General features: G+C 42.7%; 1 protein-coding gene across 3 annotated transcripts in view; it reads right to left on the bottom strand.

The window, feature by feature from the left end:
- Positions 1–16,916, bottom strand: part of ERICH2 (glutamate rich 2) — a 138,548-nt gene extending 121,632 nt beyond the window's left edge. For 2 of the 3 annotated variants that reach the window (XM_088467623.1, XM_088467774.1), the window contains exons 1-6: positions 16,800–16,916; positions 8,074–8,116; positions 4,961–4,994; positions 3,176–3,212; positions 1,692–1,728; positions 23–68 (exon numbers count right to left, since the gene is read on the bottom strand). In XM_088467623.1, the coding sequence (XP_088323749.1) occupies positions 23–68; positions 1,692–1,728; positions 3,176–3,212; positions 4,961–4,994; positions 8,074–8,116; positions 16,800–16,807 (205 nt within the window). In that variant the 5' untranslated portion in view covers positions 16,808–16,916. The remainder of the gene's footprint in view (positions 1–22; positions 69–1,691; positions 1,729–3,175; positions 3,213–4,960; positions 4,995–8,073; positions 8,117–16,799) is intronic. The other variant, XM_088467703.1, reaches the window with a different exon arrangement.
- Between the last annotated feature and the right edge of the window lie 1,009 nt (positions 16,917–17,925).

Raw genomic sequence — 17,925 nt, 5'->3', positions numbered from 1 at the left:
ACTAACCTGGCATCATACTTACCTTTAGGGCCGAGCACTTGCAGTTTCCCATTTTGAAAGTTTATTGGCTGCAAAAGAAAAAAAACGAGAAAATATTATCTGCACACAAAACTCTGTTACACAACATATCAACTGCCCAAGTGTGGCGCTAGCAATATGTGCAGAAAGAATGAAATGTTGATGCAGCTGGAGTAAAAATACAGCAGTCATTATGATCATTTTCTTGATGATGATTAAAGTCATACCTTTATTGTTATAAAGAATTATAAATAAAGTTAATTGAAAACAAAACAAAACAAAAAAAACACAGGTAATAGGTAACCAGCACTAGCGCTTTAGCCTAGCTAAAATGGGGGGACAAGATTGGTTGTGACTGAACAGCATATGATAGGACTGAGTCTAATCAGTATTTTCTTATGAAAGTACTGTACCACCTAGGTGTTTGCCATTCCATAGACCAGTCATGAATCTTGCTGGGATTTTTCGTCTCCCTTTTGGTTATAGCATCACACATTACACATATATATATATATATATATATATATATATATATATATATATATATATATATATATAATGAAAATCTTCCTTGCCCTCCTCATGAATATATAATTTAGTTTAAATGATCTATTAAGTGAATGATTTTGTACATTCTCTTACAGACTAGGGGGCAGATTCAAATAGCAGCCGGCTCCGTGCGGTGAAGTCACCTGTTACATTAACACGCATTTCCCGGGATATTTTCATTAAGCGCACTCCCAAATCCCCTGCTGCATTTGCGGTCGCAGGCTGGGATAACCATCACAACCATCGGGTAAGCCTCAGCTTACTCAGGCTGGCCCGTTGGCGAGGCCAGGAAACTGCGTCCATGGACGTGGATACGCCTCCGTTTTCGGGAACGCCGACCGTCCCTACACTGCCCATTAAATGCATCTGTCTCAGTGTGTGATCACGCAGGACCCGTTCTGCACATTCGCAGAACGTGTCCTGTACATGCGCAGATTCACGATAATCGCTGATCAGCCCCAGTGTCCCTACATTTTTACATTAAAGTAAGGATTTTCCACTACTTTTACCATTGGAGGTGCCAGCTAAAAGCCGTTTTAGCTCCCATTGAGACCGGTGTTAACTTGAAGCAGATTTCTAATGGAATAGCAAAAGCTCGCTGCCGCAGATTATTTACCTGCATTAAGCAGTTTTCACAGCTAAATGAATCTGGCCCTAGAATCCCTCACCTGCGATACATGCAGAGATATTTTGTGGGTCGATCCAACACTAAATAACTGACATTTGAAGCAGTTATGTTATAGTGCTTAATACATTGATAGACTGCATTCTAATTAGTATTGCCTGTTTATGTTATATATAGGTAATTGTTGCTTTATATATTTTAGAAGGAACACTCTGAATATTGTGGGCTTAATCTGTTTTACTAAAACCATCACCTAGATTTTATATTTTATGTTACATTTTTATAAATATGTGGTTTAGTAATTAACTAGCAGTACATTAATTGTACTTTTGATGATATTAAGTTCTTGATGCATTGTTAATCTAGTTTCCATTACATTGGAAATGGTTATTGATCAGCAATTGCATAATATTTTGGGGAATTATGGTTATATTTTGCATATATGCTATGAGGTATTATACATATACAGTAGTTGAATTGTTAAAAGTTTGATACTTACCTTTGCTGCAAGGTCTGGACTATCAGACATACACATTCTGTTGGAAGAGAACACTATAAATACTGCAACATTAATATGCATTTATATTTATTTAAACATAACCCACTTAGCCCTTGGGTAGCAATTTCATTAACTACCTTTTATTTGTAGTTTGCACTTGTTTTCCCATAGTGTTAACATGCTAAACAAAACTCAATGATGAATCAATAGAAATACAGATCATAAAATTTACTCTCATTTATCAACTGTTCAGGTGCTGAAAAGCAATATGGACAGATATACTGCGGACAAATTTTGCAACCACAAAGGGGAACACAGAGGTATATCCCCAGATACATAGAAACAAAAAATGTTAGCTAGAAATCCCAGTAACAATATAAGAGTATAATAATAAAATAATAATAATTGCTATTATATGTTTTTAGACAAGGTAACACACAGTGGGCCTGATCCAGAATTACACACTATTGCCACTGTAGCTGCGATCCCATACACAGCTGTTCTGCGAATATATGCAAATGTTGCAGACGGCGGGATTGCATTGAGATGCCCACTAGCGGCATCGCAAATCCAAGCAACTGCGTACAAATACGCAGTTTGGTCGCAGATGCTTCGCTTATTGGACTCCTGGGATCGCAGAAGCAGGGTGTGACATGCCCCCAAAACATTCCAGTCACGCCTGTTTTTAGCCGACACTCTCAGATGTCTCCCCCAAACTCGCAGAGTGTGACTACGGTAATGTACCATGCCGCTTGTGCAGTGGCAACAAATCGCTCCATTAGCGTAAACTTCTGCATTGTGTACAACTATGAATCAGGCCCATAGTTACTTGCTCTTTCTTGTTTTATTCCCAACTCTGAATGATCTCTTCGCAGAGAGCAGAACTGGTGCACAGACTTTTAAGGGACCAAGGGATAGATTTATTAAACCTTCTAAAGAGGACAAGTGGGGGTGTTGCCAAAAACACATTATAGCTATTTATGGAGTAAATTATATGAAATGATAGCTACAATCTGATTGGTTGATATGGGTAACGCCTGCACTTATCCTCTTTGAAAGGCTTCCGCAACCAATCGGACAGAACTAATCTTTTGCTTGTGTGGTTTAGAAATGAAGGACTCATAATGATTTGTGTCAAGTATAGCACTGAGCAGATGGGATAAACATAGGACTACTGTTAAGGCTTGGATCTAAAAAATTTTAAAAACCCACCCAATATGCAGTAATAATGGACATACTAGACGGGTCAGTAGCTTTTTTTTTGCCAGCAAATTTCTAATTTTGCATCATTGGGTTTCTATCACCGAGTTATCAAATTAGCCCAATGTATTATTTTTCATGAGAACGACAAATGGATGTAAACCACCTAGATGGGAAAAGTTAGGGTTTAAGTGGAAAACAAAAACTTTTGGTTATGCAGAATATACTGAGTGACACATTCATATCATTGCAAGATTTGATCAATCAAAATTAGTTACACTTACCGAGACATAGATAAATGGATTCCTGGAGAAACGTCATCTAAAATTGAGAGACCACTATAAAATAATCAAAGAAGCTTAAACTATGCATGAGACTGATTTTGATTACTAACCACAATTCATAAAACAGAGTATGAGTAAGGATTTATTGGGTCAGATGTATGAAGCTCTGGGAAGTAATAAAGTGCAGAGTGATAAACGTCCAGTCACTCAGCTCCTAACTGTCATGTTACAGGCTGTGTTTGAAAAATGACAGTTGGGAGCCGATTGGTTGGTCGTTTATCACTCTGCACTTTATCACTTCCCAGAGCTTCATACATCTGTCCCATTATCCGGTAACCGTTACAGAGAATGTTCCGATATCCAGATAGTCAAAGTAAATTATTGTTGCATTTCCCTGATTTGTCCTTAACAATAAGCAGAGCCGTAACTAGACTTTTTGGTGTCCTGTGCCAGAAAGAGCATTGCCCCCCCCCCCCTATATTTCAAATGGGGAAAAAATGCACCTGAAAAAGGGGCATGGCCTCATGGGGAAGAGCCAGGGAAAAGATGGGGAGACCAGGAGATACTGGGGATAAAATAAGCGGAAGCTACAAGTGAGAATGATAATAAACAGAAAACTGAAAGGCTCGAACAGCGCCCCTCTGCCCTGCGGTGCCCTGTGTGGTGGCACAGGTCGCACTACCCTAGTTACAGCCCTGACAATAAATGATCAAAGAGTGTTTCTAACTATAGTTACTATAAGGGGTTCAGCTAAGAATAAAGATAATGAGAAGGTAAATGCTGGGAGCAGTTTGGGGAAAGTTGGGGGAAATTTTCAAATATGTTGTATTAGATTTGTGACGTCACATGAAATTAGGGGAAATCCTTTTATCCGGAAACTCTCAAATGCCAGACATTCTGGAATACAGATTACATACCTGTAATTTGACCTTCATTAATTTCACAATATATAAACAGGACCATATATACTGTGAGCGAGTAGTCCATCTCCCAGAGGGGGTGGGAACAGTCCGTGACCCGAGGGATTCGTTTTGCTAGGTTTGCCGTGTCCTGCACAAGTCACTGATATATTCTTATATGTCTGTTTGCTTGTCTGACCGGTTATGCATTCGGACACCCCTGAACCGACTGGGATGAAAACAATGCGAGGTGGTCCAGTTGGACTGTGGCCAGGTTTTGGTGGGGTTAGGGTCCCAGTAGGATCTCTCGTTGATGTACACTGGGCAGAACTTTGACCCGGGAGACTGTTCTGAGGCTTCCACTGGATGGATTTGGATCAAAACTTCACAGAGTGGTAACACTGGATCCCAGAAGACATACTAGGGGGTTGAGATCCCGGCCAGACCTCCTGTTGGTGTACGCTGGGCAGACCTTTGACCCCGGGGAGCCTATTCTGGGTTTTCTACTGGATGGATTTGTACAACATCACATAATAAAACTTAATAACTTGAAGATTTAAAACCGAGCAATGCCGGGCACTTCAGCTAGTATACAGTGTATATATGTATATATACACCCACAACCATCTACTAATATGATATAGAAGAAGCTGTACCATACATTTAGTTATCTGTTTAATGTTCTATTGTGTGTAGATGACAGCTACTAATTAAATCGTTTCCCTTAGAGAAAGTAAAACTTTGCACCAAATAATTAAACACAATATAACAAGTTGAATCCAAGATCTTAGTTTTATACATAATTGTGTTTCAGACATAATTTAATGGGGATACACAATCATTTTGTTCCATTTGTCTCAGTACTGGATCATGCTGCACCAAATACCTTCTAGCTCAAGAACTTCCAACTTTCCTGATGTCTGAAACAAATAGAGGCAAAAATTCAGAAAAAGATACTTAACGGTGCAGTATCACACTGCATACCGCCCCAAAATTAATATCATGCATTATAGTGATTCCATTAAATCTCATTATTGCACATAGTGGAAAATTCGCTCGGACGATGACGGCTCCTGTCCTATTAGTGCGGTCGTGTGACCACCCTAGCAGGCTGCAGGGGGGTCGGTAGTCATCTGGTCGTTTGGCCTGATCTTGTCTGATTCAGCCACCTAAACGTGTAATCGTACTGAATCATGGCGCTGTCACTCGCCTGTTGGGATGTCGCCACTTTTAGTCTTTGTTGAATAGAGGTCTACTGTTACTTCATAGAAATGACTGCTCGGCTTTTGTACAGGTACAGTTTCTAAAACTTTTTTTAAATGAGGCCTGTTGTATACAAATTATGCATAATAAGTAATACATAATACAGTATTAAAACATAATTGATAATGAATTAATCAAATACTACAGGATCATAGGAATCCATCCTGTATGGCTTGTTGACTGATGTGTGTCCCACAATTATTATTATTTTATTGATAAGGCTTCATAAGGGTTCCACAGAGCCAAACATTGTGGACGGATCATTCAGCAAAATGTCAAAGTACAAAAGGTGACTAAATAGGACAGTTATAGAAGACAAGTTCCCAAATTTACAGATATACATAATTACAAATAGCAAATTACATAGAGACTGCAAAAGCAGAGAGGACCCCTTTTTGCAAGAGCTTACATTCTAGAGAGGCTCTGGATGGACACACAGAGGGAGAGGGAATCAGAGTTGGGAGCGCAGAGGCTGGAGAAATATAAGAGGGGTGTGTCATGAATTCGGGTCCTAGCATCCTATACAGACTCAGACGTTCCTTTATTTCTGCTTACAAAGCACCTCTGAGACATTCCACAGCCATCACCTGATTCACCTGTGTGCTCACCTGGTCTGCCAGAACAATGACCCTGAACCACTCCTTATTTGAAGCTGCACCTGGGGTCAGCTCATTCCCTGAACAACGTCATTCCTTCCAGGATAGGTCTAGGCTCCAATTCTCAGTACTCCTGTCTCATGTTCCCCGTCATCTGCACTATTTGCCTCCTTGCTACCTCTCGGCTTCCAGATGCCTCTGCTTCATACGCTATTTGAAGTGGACTCCGTTACCTGCACTCCAGTCACCATACAGCTTCCTCAAGTGCCGTTGCTATACCCGTCTCTGTTATCCAAAGAGCCGGTGTTACCATCCGCGGCTTTCTACTACCTGCCACTGTGTTCACCGCTAGGCCTCCATCACTGTGGATGTTCGCCTGATATACATGTAATCCGGCTGCTGTACTATTGGGACATTACGTGCAAGCCTTATTCAGTACTTCGTTGATACACTCAGCTCTCCGCACATCTATCTCAGGTTAGCGGTTACATTATTGTGATGGCTGAATACTGGTTTCCCTGTGCTGCGTGTTGTTGTCTGGGGCTGGCGCTGAGGAAGGTGTGCAGGTTCCAGGACGGTGGGCAGTGTGCAGAATACAGTATGAACGCCGGGGTGATCGGCAGATCTGATTTTTTTATCCTGACTCTTCAGTATTTGAGTTCCTAACCGGGTTCCAGTTCCACATCTTGTGTCAGAGCAGTACCAGAGTAATTGTTTCCTCAAGCTTTTCTCTGCATACATAAGACTCCGATTGTTGGCCTGAGCTCCACTCAGCCAGGACCATATTGGCCTGAGGTCCGAGGTGGTCACCTTTGTCCCTGGATTGTGTCCTTAGCTCTGCTGACCTTTTCCTGATCAATTGGCTAAGGGTAACCCAGAAGGGCGTGGGTTGATTCCCTTCAGTTCCAGGCCCGTATCCCAGCATCACTCCGGTATGTGGTTCCTATTCCTGTCACTAGTCTACCTTACTACCTGCCTGACTCATGAGCAAGAGTTACATACAACCTCCATGTCTCACCTGTACTTCAGTATGACCCATGGGTCCGGGGCCAAATCTGCAGAATTCTAATCCCGTGACAGGATGGTAGACTTGAAAGAAGAGCTTTAAGAGCACATTTAATTGCTGGGTAGCTGAATGAGTGTCAGTGGGCATTACAGAGGTTAGCTTGGGAGAAATCACAAAGGTGGGCGTAGGAAGAGGTGATCAGAGAGGAGGTGAAGCAGCAGTAAATGCAGAGTAGAGCAGGCAGGAGGGTGTGTGTGCGGGAATGAGGCTGAAGATGTAGTGAGGAGAACAGTGGTTGACAGCTTTGTAGGGACCAGAGTTTGAACTTAATTCTGAGTAGGACAAGGAGCCAGTACAGTGACTGGCAGAGGGGTCAGCAGAAGTGGAGAAATGAGAGAGGAAAAGGAGACCGGCAGTGATGTAATGACCCATGCTGTAAATTCACATACAGTAGTCTACATTTTATCTCTATTATACTTAGTAACAACCAATGCTTACAAAAATAGTCAAGAGCAACTGAGGTACCCAGGGCTGTATTGAAGGCAGTACAAATGTTGGCACTGCACAAGGCACAAGACCACATCCCTGGCCACTAAAAGCGCCTGGCTCTCTGTTCCCTCCAGTGTCGCACCGCTGTCAGCAGAAAGGAGCCAGAGAGTAGAACCGTGGCCGTAGAGAGCCGGCCCGTGCCCTGTTACACTTGGGGCGTGGCCTAAACATGGGAGACATGGCCAAGCCCTTAGGAAAAATCATATGCAGCTCTGCGAGAGGGGCGCTGTGATCAGAGGTGGGGGTGCGATCCATGGTCCCACTGCAGCCTAAGCACACGCTGCTGACTGGTAAGAGGGGGGTGGGCATGGGTGGACCGGGTAATTGGCACGGGCGGACCGGGTAATTGGCACACTCCCCCCCCCCCCCACGGCACCAGAGAGTAAGAATAGTGAGCTGGTAACTATACAGTAGTAGTATGTGAGCTTCTCCAAAAATGAAGTGAAAGGGGCCTAATGAAAATAAGATCAGTAACTTCAGTGCAAGGTGCATGTACCCACAGACAGGTGACTTTGTATAGACGCTCAGACATTCCCCTTCTTGTAAAGTGCACACAGTTCATTGGCAACCAAAATCCTTCCTCACCTTGCTCACATTCGCTCTGGAAGTTGCTCCACATACTTCAATCCTAATAAAGGACAATAAACAATATCTGTATGTTGCTTAAATTCAGACAAAGTATATAACATATATATATATATATATTCACCTATTTTAGACAATTGTACAATCTTATTTCACTTTAAATACATTCAACAGTTGTCGCTTCGCAACACTGCACAATCTTGCCTCTCCTTACATGTCATAATTATTTGGTTTGCCCAGAAAATCATTCCAAAGTTCTTTATCTCACTCAGCCATATATTTATGAAACAATGCCCCACATCTCTGCCAGGCTGGTACAATAATCTATGGGACTTGTACTTTATGTGTGTGTGTGTTGTAGTACACGACTGGTATTAAAGGCCACATGGGCCTAGGGCTGAAAATGTTCAAGCTCCTGTTCTGAGAAGGGGAGAAGTTGTAACCAGTGTTGTGTGGGTGTGGCCAGTGCTGTGTGGGTGTGTACCATACTTGTCTACCCTCCCGATTTGGTCGGGAGCCTCCTGAAAATCGTGTGCCGCTCCCGACCTCCCGGGAAGGCAGGCAATCCTCCCTGCTGCCGCCCACCCCTCTTATCCCCCCCCGCACTTAGAAACCCCCGCAGCGTGGGGGTGCCGTGACGCGATTCACGCCAAATCGCGTTTGGCTCTGCCCCCTGCTTCACAATGCCTGCAATATCGGCATTGTGTAGTGGGGGCAGGGCCAAAATGGCGCGATCGTGTGGCCCCGCCCACAAACATTCAACATCTGCCTGGCCCCGCCTCTTGTCGATGGCCGCACCCCCCTGTAATGCCGATCTGGCTGCTCCCTCCCGGAAGGAGCAGCCAGAAAGTCGGCAAGGCTGCTGTGTACACTCCAACACTATCAGATCCACAGATTCCCTAAATACATAAAAATAGAAAAAAATGCATAATTTAATAAATAAAAGAAATATTTGAATACTTATAATTTATGGCTGACTGTGTGACCAGCTAGACAGCTAGTCTTCATCATGCTGATCATAGGACTAATTTTATGGGAAGACCTGGAGCTTCTAACTCCATCCGCCCCATTGTTAATCTGGCCCTGACTGTTTTGTAGAGAACTGTCAGTTATAAACTCTATATATGACATCTCGCAATGTAAGGTATGCTTACTTTAACCTAAATGGTACATATGAAAATAATGATAGACAGATAGACAGACAGATAGATACGGTGATATACAGGTAGGATGTGATCTATATAACTTAAACTGATCATGTGACTTGCTACAGAACTGTCAGTTACCAACTGTATCTGTTAATATGTCCACTGACCTTGTAATATAAGCTTATTTTAACCTTAGTGATAGATAGATAGATGGATAGATAGATATATTATAAATACATTATAAATAGATAGCAATGGTAACATGCGCGCAGGGTTTGATTTTTCAAACCCTGATCATGCAACTTGTTACATAATAAACAGCCTTTGTGATGTCACTGAGCTTTGGTAGAAAGGTCACCATTTTGTAGAGAACTGTCAGTTATCAATTTGATCTGCTGATGTGACATGTCACAACGTAAGGTATGCTTAAATGTTATATATGAATATAATGTTAGATGCATAGAGATAGATAGATAGGATATGCAGGTAGGATGTGATTTACATAATCTTAATAGGCTGATCGTGTGACTTGCTATAGAACTGTCAGTACTCTGTTATCAACTGTATCTGTTAATCTGTCAACTGACCTTGTAATGCAAGTGTATTATAATCTAAATGATAAATACAGTCAGGTGCAGAAATATTGGGACATTGACAGAATTTTCATATTCTAGCCTCTATTCACCACCACAATGGCTTTTAAAGAAACAAACAAGATGTGCTTTAACTGCAGACTTTCAGATTTAATTTGAGGGTAATTACATCCAAATCAGGTGAACGGTGTAGGAATTACAACGGTTTCTATATGTGCCTCCCACTTTTTAAGGGGCCAAATGTAATGGGACTATCAACTCAAAAGCTATTTCATGGACAGGTGTGGGCTATTCCCTCGTTATTTCATTATCAATTAAGCAGGTAAAAGGTCTGGAGTTGATTCTAGGTGTGACATTTGCATTTGGAATCAGTTGCTGTCGACTCTCAATATGAGATCCAAAGAGCTGTCACTATCAGTGAAGCAAGCCATCATTAGGCTGAAAAATCAAAACAAACCCATCAGAGAGATAGCAAAAACATTAGGTGTGGCCAAACCAACTGTTTGGAACATTCTTAAAAAGAAAGAACGCAGCGGAGAGCTCAGCAACACCAAAAGACCCGGAAGACCACGGAAAACAACTGTGGTGGATGACAGAATAATTATTTCCCTGGTGAAGAAAAACCCCTTCACAACAGTTGGCCAAATCAAGAACACTCTCCAGGAGGTAGGTGTATATTTGTCAAAGTCAACATTCAAGAGAAGACTTCACAAGAGTGAATATAGAGGGTTCACCACAAGATGTAAACCATTGGTGAGCCACAAAAACAGGAAGACCAGATTAGAGTTTGCCAAACAACATCTAAAAAAGCCATTACAGTTCTGGAACAACATCCTATGGACAGATGAAACAAAGATCAACTTGTACCAGAGTGATGGGAAGAGAAGAGTATGGAGAAGGAAAGGAACTGCTCATGATCCAAAACATACCACCTCATCAGTGAAGCATAGTGGTGGTAGCGTTATGGCGTGGGCATGTATGTCTGCCAATGGAACTGGTTCCCTTGTATTTGTTGATGATGTGACTGCTGACAAAAGCAGCAGAATTAATTCTGAAGTGTTTCGGGGGCAATATTATATGCTCTTATTCAGTCAAATGCTTCAGAACTCATTGGACAGCGCTTCACAGTGCGGATGGACAATGACCCGAAGCATACTGCAAAAGCAACCAAAGAGTTTTTAAGGCTAAAAAGTGGAATGTTATGCAATGGCCAAGTCAATCACCTGACCTGAATCTGATTGAGCATGCATTTCACTTGATGAAGACAAAACTGAAGGGAAAATGCCCCAAGAACAAGCAGGAACTGAAGACATTTGCAGTAGAGGCCTGGCAGAGCATCACCAGGGATGAAACCCAGCGTCTGGTGATTTCTATGCGTTCCAGACTTCAGGCTGTAATTGCCTGCAAAGGATTTGCAACAAAATATTAAAAAGTGAAAGTTAGATTTAGGATTGTTTAGTTTGTCCCATTACTTTTGGCCCCTTAAAAAGTGGGAGGCACATATAGAAACCGTTGTAATTCCTACACCGTTCACCTGATTTGGATGTAATTACCCTCAAATTAAATCTGAAAGTCTGCAGTTAAAGCACATCTTGTTTGTTTCATTTCCAAGCCATTGTGGTGGTGAATAGAGGCCAAAATATGAAAATTCTGTCAATGTCCCAATATTTATGCACCTGACTGTATATTATAAATACATTATAAATATATATCAATAGCAAAATGCATGCAGGATGTGATTATTCACCTCAGTATACTGATCATGTGACTTGTTACATCATAAATAGCCTTTGTGATGTCACTGAGCTTTGGTAGAAAGGTCACCATGTTGTAAAGAACTATCAGTTATCAACTGTATATGCTGATTTGACATGTCACAACTTAAGGTATGCTTATTTAACCTAAATGTTATATATGAAATTAGACATGTGCGGGTTGTTCTCGGAGAACCGACAACAACAAAATTTAGGGGTTCCAAGTCAAACCGAGTCCGAGTTCGGAATCAGTTTGGGGTACAGAGTCGAACAGAGTCCCAGTTCGGATCTTCCCGCGGTTCGAACTCCGGTTTTGGATTGCATGCTAACAAGTCAGAATGACGTTATTTCAGCTGTTTATTTATTTTTTAAAATACAGATCCAAAAGGTAATAACAAGGTCATAAATAATAATAATAAAGTAATACATCACATCATACCTGCATTTCACCATTGATAGCTAGATAGAAATGGTGAAATGCAGGTATGATGTGATTTATCACCTGAATTGACTGATCATGTGACTTGCTATAGAACTGTCAGTTATCAACTGTGTCTGTTAATATGTCTACTGACCTTGTAATGTAAGCTTATTTTCACCTAAATTATAGATTACAAATAGATTTTTAATATAAAGATAGTTACGGCAAAATGATGTAGGAGGTGATTTTTCACCTCAGTATACTGACCATGTGACTTCTTACATCATAAACAGCCTTTGTGATGAAAAAGACGGTACTCCTAATAGGTGGGCACACCTTAAATGATCCTAAAACATAACTTTAATAAATGTCTTTTAAGTAGTGAGTGTCTCTGGACAACGAGCAATTGCTAAAAAAGTATATACAAATACAAATTAGAATACAAATGTGAAGATACAGTATCAAAAGTTTACTAAGTGCATATATAAAAAGCTAGTGTTAAAATTCACCTACAGGTGAATATCGGTGACAATATGACAAAACAAGACATACAAAACAATTCATGGGTGAAATAACATACAAATGTAAAGCAAGCACCATAGAAACAGACCATGAACCTTTTCTTTCATAAATATGAAAATACAAAATGTAATAAATGAGGCGTCCCTCAATGTACTGGGAAAAAATAGGTATATTCCAAAGTAGTAGGATGATATGTATGTGTCTCTAGAAAGGAAATAAATGACCATGCAGTTAGATACACTGAGGTCTGCTTTCACCAGTCATGTAAACATCAGACTGGTGATGAGAGCCCCTTGCAATAGCACAGTGAAAATACTGGTAGGCTGTTTCTGCTGCCAGCGTTTGTCATGAGTCTCAGATCCTGTTGCTAGGCAGCGCAGTAACTGTAACTCCGCAGCGGCTGGTGAGAGAACAGAGAGGTAAGCGAAAGGTACCTGATAGAAGATAGTTTCCAAGTGGTGTCAAGGTCTGTAGGTGCAGGGGTCCCCTCTGCGCACCCCCTGATCGGTGCCTGACGCGCGTTTCGCCGGGGGCTTTCTAACACTAGCTGTTTATATATTCACTTAGTACACTTTTGATACACTGTATCTTCACATTTGTATTGTAATTTATATTTGTATATACTTTTTTAGCAATTGCTCATTGTCCAAAGACACTCACATCTTAAAAGACATTTATTAAAAGTTATGTTGTAGGATCATTTAAGGTGTGCCCCACCTATTAGGAGTGCCGTCTTTTTCTTTTTGTTAATTACTGTTAACCTGCTCCTAGGGTGCACCCTTATATCGACACTGAGTCACTAATATAATCAGATGTTGTTTGGTCTCTCCCGTTTTTGACTTTATTATAGATTTCTATTGGATCCTTTTGTTACCCTGGTGCGGTGTATTACTTTATTTCTTTTCCCATCCCCTCTCTTATTATTATCCTTCTCTCAAGTCTTTTTTCTCCTCTTTTATACAATTGAGCCTTTGTGATGACACAGCTTTGGTAGAAAGGTCACCATTTTCAGGGCCGAATTAAGGGCCACAAGGGCCTGGGGCCGAAAGTGTTCAAGGACCTATAATGAGAAGGAGAGGAGCTGTGGCCAGTGATGTGTAGGTGTGGCAAGTGCTGTGTGGGTGTGGCCAGTGCCAAGAGAAAACTAGAAAAACAATTATGATACTTGTTAATCTTCCCCTGCTGGTATTCTATATGTATGGACACATGGCTGGTATTTTATATGTAAAAGTAAATGCTGGTATGATCATTTATGTCAGGGGTGGGGAACCTTTTTTCTGCTGAGGGCCATTCTGATATATAAAACATTATTCGCGGGACTGGTGCAGGCCACACCCCCTCCATGTGATGTCACAGGAGGGGGCGATACCATAATCGCCGGTGATTACAGCAATAACCAGAGCATCAAGAGGATGCTCCGGGGAGCTGTAAGGGCAGCTGCGTGACCGTCTGAAGCGTCCTAAGGACACTCCAGGCAGTACTACTGCATATATTCTGGCTGCAGGGTGAAATTCTAGGCAACTGATAGCCAGATGAGGCTAACAGAAAAAAGCTCAGAGGGCTAGACCAAATGATTCCGGAGGCCTTATACGGCCTCCGGGCCTGAGGTTCCCCATCCCTGATTAATGTGGGCATGGCTACTATTGCATGTGCATGGGTCACACATAGCTGGTAGTACTGTATATGGCTGGGCAGCACATGGCTTGTATTTTTAGTTCAGCAGTGCAAGATCACAGCACTGAAGATAACAGAATCCCCCTACGCCCCTGGTATGACTGATGCATACTTGCCAACTCTCCCTGATTGTCAGGGAGACTTCCTGAAATAGTAGCAGTCTCCCCGACTCCCTGAAGAGTCCAGCAATCTCCCTGATTACACCTTACCCACATTATGTAGCTGTTACACAATAAAGAAAACAGAGTTATATACATTTAAATGGGATCATTAGTATCATTTCCCTGCATTGGTTATAAGGCACAATGATCCCTATGGTTACATGTATTTTCTGAAAAGTATCAGTGTGTTTTCATCAATAAGTAGATCTTACTAACTGCATTGGGGCTCATTTACATTTGGATGTAAGTCAGGTTTATGACAAGTAAATGTGAAGTACAATTCAGCCCCTACACACCTGGTAGTTGAGGGTTAAATGGAACAATAGCAGTGATACCTATAACTAAAATCTGCATGAACTCATGTTTCTCTTTACCTTAGCCTATATAACTATAAAGGTAACAGTGCAATGTGATTACCTTCACAAATATCTAGTAAATGTGAAGAACAAAGAAAACCCCCATTCCCCGTCAGAGGGATGAGGAAAAAAACTGATAGAAATAACTGACAGTTTGAAAAAGGCAGAACAAACACAGCAGCGCTAGCACAATGCAGATACAACCTTTAGTTGCAATGGACTCTGAATCAACTACTCAAAACTCTAACAGAGTTGATTGATAGGACATATACCTGGCCCCTGGGGAGAGGTATACAGGGAGATTCCAACACCTTCTGAGACCTAATCGCTTTCACGGAGCACTTAAACGTGGGCAGTGCACGTCTCATATACAGAGGTGGGCTGAGCGACCCAGGCACGCAAAACTTCCATAGCCCAGCCCAGCCCAGGGTCGGGGGAGGGGCTGCCGGGGTGAGAGCTTACCTCCCCTATGCTGCACATACCAATTGGGTACGCTGGCCTCTCAGTAACAGAATATGTCTGAAGCCCGTCTCCAGCGCCAGGCGATATGGTCCCGATGTTTGGGAGCGGCGAACCGGGCCCTAACTGCAGCAGCTTCCATACATCTCCCATGCTGGTAGCCCGGACTGGCTCGCTCCTACCTGATTTCCCTGTGTCCTCCGGCTGCAGTCCAGGTCACGGCATCGCAATTAAGCACACTCCGCCGCGACCCTGCCGAAATTACCAGACCACACAGGTTACTGGTGTTGCGGCACCGGCAGGGGTAGAAAGAAAGAAAAGAAAACAAAAACTTGGGACTGTTTTCAGTCCTGTACTGTTATAATGGTGCGCCTCCTGCAGCACCAAACTGAGTACCTGAGGCCGGAGGCAGGGTATATATGAGGGAGGACCCAGTGCATCCTGGGACCAAAAAGAGTTGACTGTTTGGTGCTGGGTTTCCTCCAAACCACATATTCCCCAAGCTAGTTCCTGTGGACCCTAAAGAAGAAATGCTTTTTCAAAAGTAGGCAATTATGGACTGATGAGTGGAACCGTATAACTGAAGGGGCACATCCACCATGTGATCCAGGGAAGAAAGTACGATTACGACATCATAATCGTACCGTCGTTACCCATCCCCTGCAGTGCCTACACTGAATGATTAGTCGTTCAGTGTAGACACCCTCCATCATCCCCAAACATGGTCAATCTGTCGTTACCGGCAGATTGACCGGCATGTTCGGGTGATGATGTCGGAAACGACTAGCAGGAGCGCACATCGTTGGTCGTTTGTGACATTTTAGTGCCCGATTCATGCACGATTAATGGATGACTGAACAATAACGATGTAGTTATCGCTTAGTCGTCCATTAATAACAGCTAGTGGAAGTGTGCCTTAACAAGTATGCAAAATTGCTGCCTCTGAACATTTGGCCCTGAATTGTGGAGCAATTGACCCATGCCTGGTTACATACAGTGTAGCCCATTAAAAACCTACACAAATAAGGAGTGAAATTAGTGCAATTAGCGCAATTTAGGAGCGATGAAGGGCGCCATTGTCGGCGTCCAGAGTCGTAACTAGACTTTTTGGTGCCCTGTGCCAGATAGAGTATTGGCTCCCCCCCATAATTTAAATAGGGACATAACACACCCAAAAAAGGGGAATGGCCTCATGAGGAAGGACCAGGGAAGAGATAGGGGAGGCCAGGAGATGCTGGGGATGAAATAAGAGGAAGCTACAAGTGAGAATGATGATAAACAGAAATTTGACAGGCCCAAACAGCGTCCCTTGTCCTGTGGTGCCCTGTGCAATGGCACAGGTCATACTACTCTAGTTACAGCCCTGTCGGCGTGCCATCAGCACATTGCCCTTAAATGAATGCACCCCATAAATTCACTGCACTTTCGCTGCAAGGTCAGAACATTCACTACTAACGATGATAACCCATTTCCACAATTGTGTTTTTTGTAATAGGGCAGCGGACACACACACATTCACATATGAGTCAACAGTCTAGCAATGCACCCTTCCAAAACAGGTAGCCAGAAAGAGTAAAATAGTGTATTAATGTAAAATAATCAAGGGTGTTTCTAATTAGCCAGCAATACTAACTTTACCTGCTCATCCTCTGATACGAAAGATAAACCTCCTAAATGAAAATATCAGGTACTATCAGGATTTCATGGAGGCTAATGCTGCATCAGGTCAGTAATACACGAGAACTCGGCAGTGAAAAGAGCTGTACGGAAATTGTTTAGGTCAGTCACCATGGTTACGTACGGCAGATGGCAGCCAAGAACACGGCTCGTGCAGAAACAGAGACAGCAGGAGAGGGTTCCGCCGCGATCAGAGGTGCTGCTGCTGATTCTCTGTACAGGCAAAAGCTACGACTTGGGCATCAGTGAGTGAGTACGCTGCTGCTGTGCTGATCAGTAGATGAGGTTCAGCACTTACAATCTAGCTGACACCCGGGGGAATTAGGTGTGATCTATGCATGACTTGCCAAGTTTACTCCTTTTATCACAGTGTACTGCTTCTTCTGATTTTCCCACTTACATCGCCTGGACTGTTGCTACTGCTTTTCCCACGTATATCACCTGTATTGAACTGGAGTAGGTAACTGATTTAAAAAACATTCAGGCAAGCATTTTTAAAATCTTTATTGTTACAGTTAGAAAAACACAGCCACTCGTTTACAAGGTGCGAAATGATTTGCACAAGTGTGCCTAGGTTTCCACCAAAACTCACAGGTTTGCATTGCTGCAGTAGATGTTTCCAGACCCTCCATCATGAACCCTTCCACATGTACACTAATTTGGGCAGAGCAATAACATTCCTTGGTGCTTGTCTATATTTGCAGAGCTGTGTAAAAACAAGATTTCATTTTGCGGCACCCTCGCAGCTATTCATTACACCGCTCTGTTTGGGCGGGCTAAAGGATTTCTTATCGCACCCCCCTGGTGCGATAAGAAATCAGGGGGGTGCGATAAGAAATCCCCTGGGGATGCGAGGAGAAATCGGACGATAAGAAATCCCTGGGGATGCGAGGAGAAATCGGACAAAAGTGCCAGGCGCGCGGCTGTTTGCCGGCTTAGCGCGGCGCTAACAGCCGAGCGGGCGGCACTTTAGTCAGAGAATGCCGGTTCTTGCACCTAAACACCTAGCATTCTCTGACTTAACCAATTCCCGGCAAAGCACACAGCGCGGTGTATTGAATAGCTGCGGGAGCTCACTCCCGTGGCT

Source organism: Taudactylus pleione, unplaced genomic scaffold, assembly GCF_031769625.1.
Source record: "Taudactylus pleione unplaced genomic scaffold, aTauple2 ptg000004l, whole genome shotgun sequence".
In the NCBI taxonomy this organism is placed as follows: Eukaryota; Metazoa; Chordata; class Amphibia; order Anura; family Myobatrachidae; genus Taudactylus; species Taudactylus pleione.
The sequence above is the reverse complement of the archived record's forward strand: the minus strand, read 5'-3'. Positions and strand labels throughout refer to the sequence as shown.